This window comes from Melitaea cinxia, chromosome 9 (assembly GCF_905220565.1).
Source record: "Melitaea cinxia chromosome 9, ilMelCinx1.1, whole genome shotgun sequence".
NCBI lineage: Eukaryota > Metazoa > Arthropoda > Insecta > Lepidoptera > Nymphalidae > Melitaea > Melitaea cinxia.
The window spans coordinates 11,368,467-11,371,547 of NC_059402.1; the positions used below are offsets into that span (position 1 = coordinate 11,368,467).

At 31.0% G+C, this 3,081-nt stretch overlaps 1 protein-coding gene across 1 annotated transcript; it reads left to right on the forward strand.

The window, feature by feature from the left end:
- Positions 1–553: 553 nt before the first annotated feature.
- On the forward strand, positions 554–2,504 carry LOC123656302. Its single transcript, XM_045592008.1, has 2 exons — positions 554–789; positions 871–2,504. Exon 2 carries the CDS (start codon positions 973–975, stop codon positions 2,089–2,091), a length of 1,119 nt encoding a protein of 372 aa, XP_045447964.1. The 5' UTR covers positions 554–789; positions 871–972; the 3' UTR covers positions 2,092–2,504.
- The last annotated feature ends 577 nt before the right edge of the window (positions 2,505–3,081 follow it).

The following is a 3,081-nucleotide window of genomic DNA, read 5'->3' on the forward strand; positions in this document are numbered from 1 at the left end:
TATTCGTTTATTGAGTTATTTAGTAGTAATTAAGAAACTAAACCAATAAATCATATGTTTCCAATAGCACCATAATATGACGGTCCATTTTGTATACTTACATATTCTGGTTGCTCGTTTTTCTATTATGTAGATATTTCTGAATGAGCGTTTTTCAATGTTAGATCATCAACGCTACGATAAAAAAGAATTAAAGTCAGGTTTTTTTTTCGAAGCCTATAAAATGCATTTTAATCTGAACACAGCACTTCGCTGAATTGCTAAGCGTCATCGAGTGTGCGTGCACTCACATATTAATCAACGGTTTTGTGAAGGTGCAGATTTACGATATCCACTCCGGTCTGACTACCTTCAAATTTCGATTGGAAGGTTTTTCAATCAAAGTTCGCTTGTCCGCCATTTAATAATTTCGCGATTGAAAATATATAGTAACTATAAAAACAGGATAGTAATAGTTAAATCAAAAAGGTACACTTAAATTTTGTCGCTTATATTATAGGTTCTTCGACAATTAACTTGCTGGTTTCTGCTGAAAAACCAATTATGTATGTAAAGAAAAAATATTATTTTCTTTACTTTAAATATTCCCTATATTTATAATTTATATAGACAACATAGGAAACCTTTTTTATTCGGTTTGTTATATCTGGTTGATAGATAAGATTGTCTAGCTGTCACGACGAAACAATTATTGATTAATATTTAAAAGATAGTTATTTAAGAAATTATTTGTGATTTTGGATTCGACACTGGAATTAATAACATTAAATGTCGTTTCTTTTATTACAGGTAAAGTTATGTTATTATGTTTTAATTTATGTGAATTTCATGTACCTAAGTAAAGTCAACAAAATAAATCTTTTATTACAGAGAAACTCAATTGTGTTTTAATTGATTGTGTCGTCTAAATCACAAGAAAATTTTATCTTACAAAACGACATTTCTTGTCAAAAAAAAAAAAAAAATAAAAAAATGGAAAAGCTGAAATTTTCATTTCAAGTAAAACCAACGCCAGACGGAAAGTCAAACTATATTGCCATAACCTCAATTTTCACACAAGATGAAAAAGTTTTCCTGGTGCCTGAAGAATATCAAGCAGCATCACTTCACAAACATATCCTAACCTCTAAAGCTTACGCTACAGTGAGAAATTCATTAAAAAAAAGACATCAGACTAGAAGTGTGTGGATAAAAACAACAAAAGATATCTTAGAAACATACTTTGATGAAGCTGAGAACATGATTTTTCAAGACCAATTTTTAGAGGAAATTACACAAGGACAGTTGGCTGCTATCAATAAAAATAACTCAGAAGATCCTATGGTGAAAATTTTGGAACAATTGGTTGATGATCAACAAAATAAAGAAAAACAAAGTATTAAAAAACTAGCCGACAAATTTGTAATAGAGAAATTTGATGGAAGAAATATAAGTGCCTCACACTGGATGGAAGTATTTGAAAAAGAATGTGCAAGGTTTGAATTAGTGGAATGTGAAGAGAAAATTGAAATTTTCAGATTATTCCTAGAAAGAACGTGCACTGACTGGTACTCTTCCATGATGATCAAGCATGGTTTTCAATCAAAGTGGTCGGAATGGAAATCAAATTTTTTGCAAACCTATGCTAATAAAGGTTGGAGTACTAGCAAATATGCCTTATCATTCAGATATCAGTCAGGGTCTTTACTAGAATATGCAATAAAAAAAGAGAGGCTTATGCTTGAAATTAGAAAAACAATTGACCACGGGACCCTAATTGACATAATTGCGGCCGGCTTACCAGATTTTATAACGGAAAGGATTAATAAAGAGGAAGTTGAACACACAAGCGACTTATTTAATGAACTTGGAAAGTTAGAACATTTGGTTACAAAGAAGAAATTTATTAAAAAAAAAGAAGATACTAAGCCGGTGAAAGAAAATTGTAGCATCTGCGAGAAGTTAAAGAAAGGAGTGCGCTATCATTCGGAAGATTCATGTTGGTTCAAAACAAGAATTAATAATGAAAAAGAAAAAGAAAAGAAACAAATAAAGCTCATCAACAATGCAGAATTAGAATGTGAACTACAATATCAAGACCCAAAAAACTAATAGTGCCGCCATTAATTAAAGTGAAATTAGTATTGAATAAAAACGTTGAAGTATTTGGAATCTATGACTCTGGTTCTAATGTGTCATTGATAAATTCAAGATTGCTGAAAATAAACAATAAGGAATCGAGTTATTTAAATAATACTAATTTAAAAACGATTAATGGCGTAAAAAAGGCAAAAGGCTTAATAGCACTTAATATAAGAATTTTCAATGTTGATAAAACAATGAATGTGTTTGTAATAGACGAAGAAAATTTCGATCATGACTTCCTAATTGGACTAGATTGTATAAAGGAGTTTTACTTAATTCAAGATGAAAACTTGGAAATCAATCAAAAAATACCTATACAAGAAAGGGAAATAATTTCTAACGAAGAAATAGAATCAAACATTGATATTCCAAAGGAACAGAAATTTGATAATTTAGTAAACTTCAACGAAAACATTATTGAAGAAAATTTCAAAATTAGCATAAATCACCTGAACTATCAACAACAAAAAGTGATTGATGACTTAATAGAAACCAATAGATCTGTATTTGCAAAGGACAAGTATGACATCGGGACGGTAACAGATTATGAAGCACACATTGACCTGCTAGTAGAAAAATACTGCAGCAAAAGGCCATATCGTTGCACAATTGAAGATAAAAAAGAGATTGAAAACCAGATAGCACACTTATTGGAAAAAAATATAATAGAAGAATCATACAGCCCGTTTGCAGCCCCAGTTACATTAGCCTACAAAAGAGATGAAAATAAAAAATCAAGATTGTGCATAGATTTTCGAGACCTAAATAAGATAGTGGTTCCACAATCACAACCATTCCCGCTTATTGAAGACCTAGTAGTTAAAACAAGGGACTGTAAGTTTTTTTCAACATTGGATCTGAATTCAGCGTTTTGGTCAATACCTCTGCGAGTCACAGACAGACACAAAACTGCATTCGTCACGCACGAAGGTCATTATCAGTGGACTTGCTTACCAT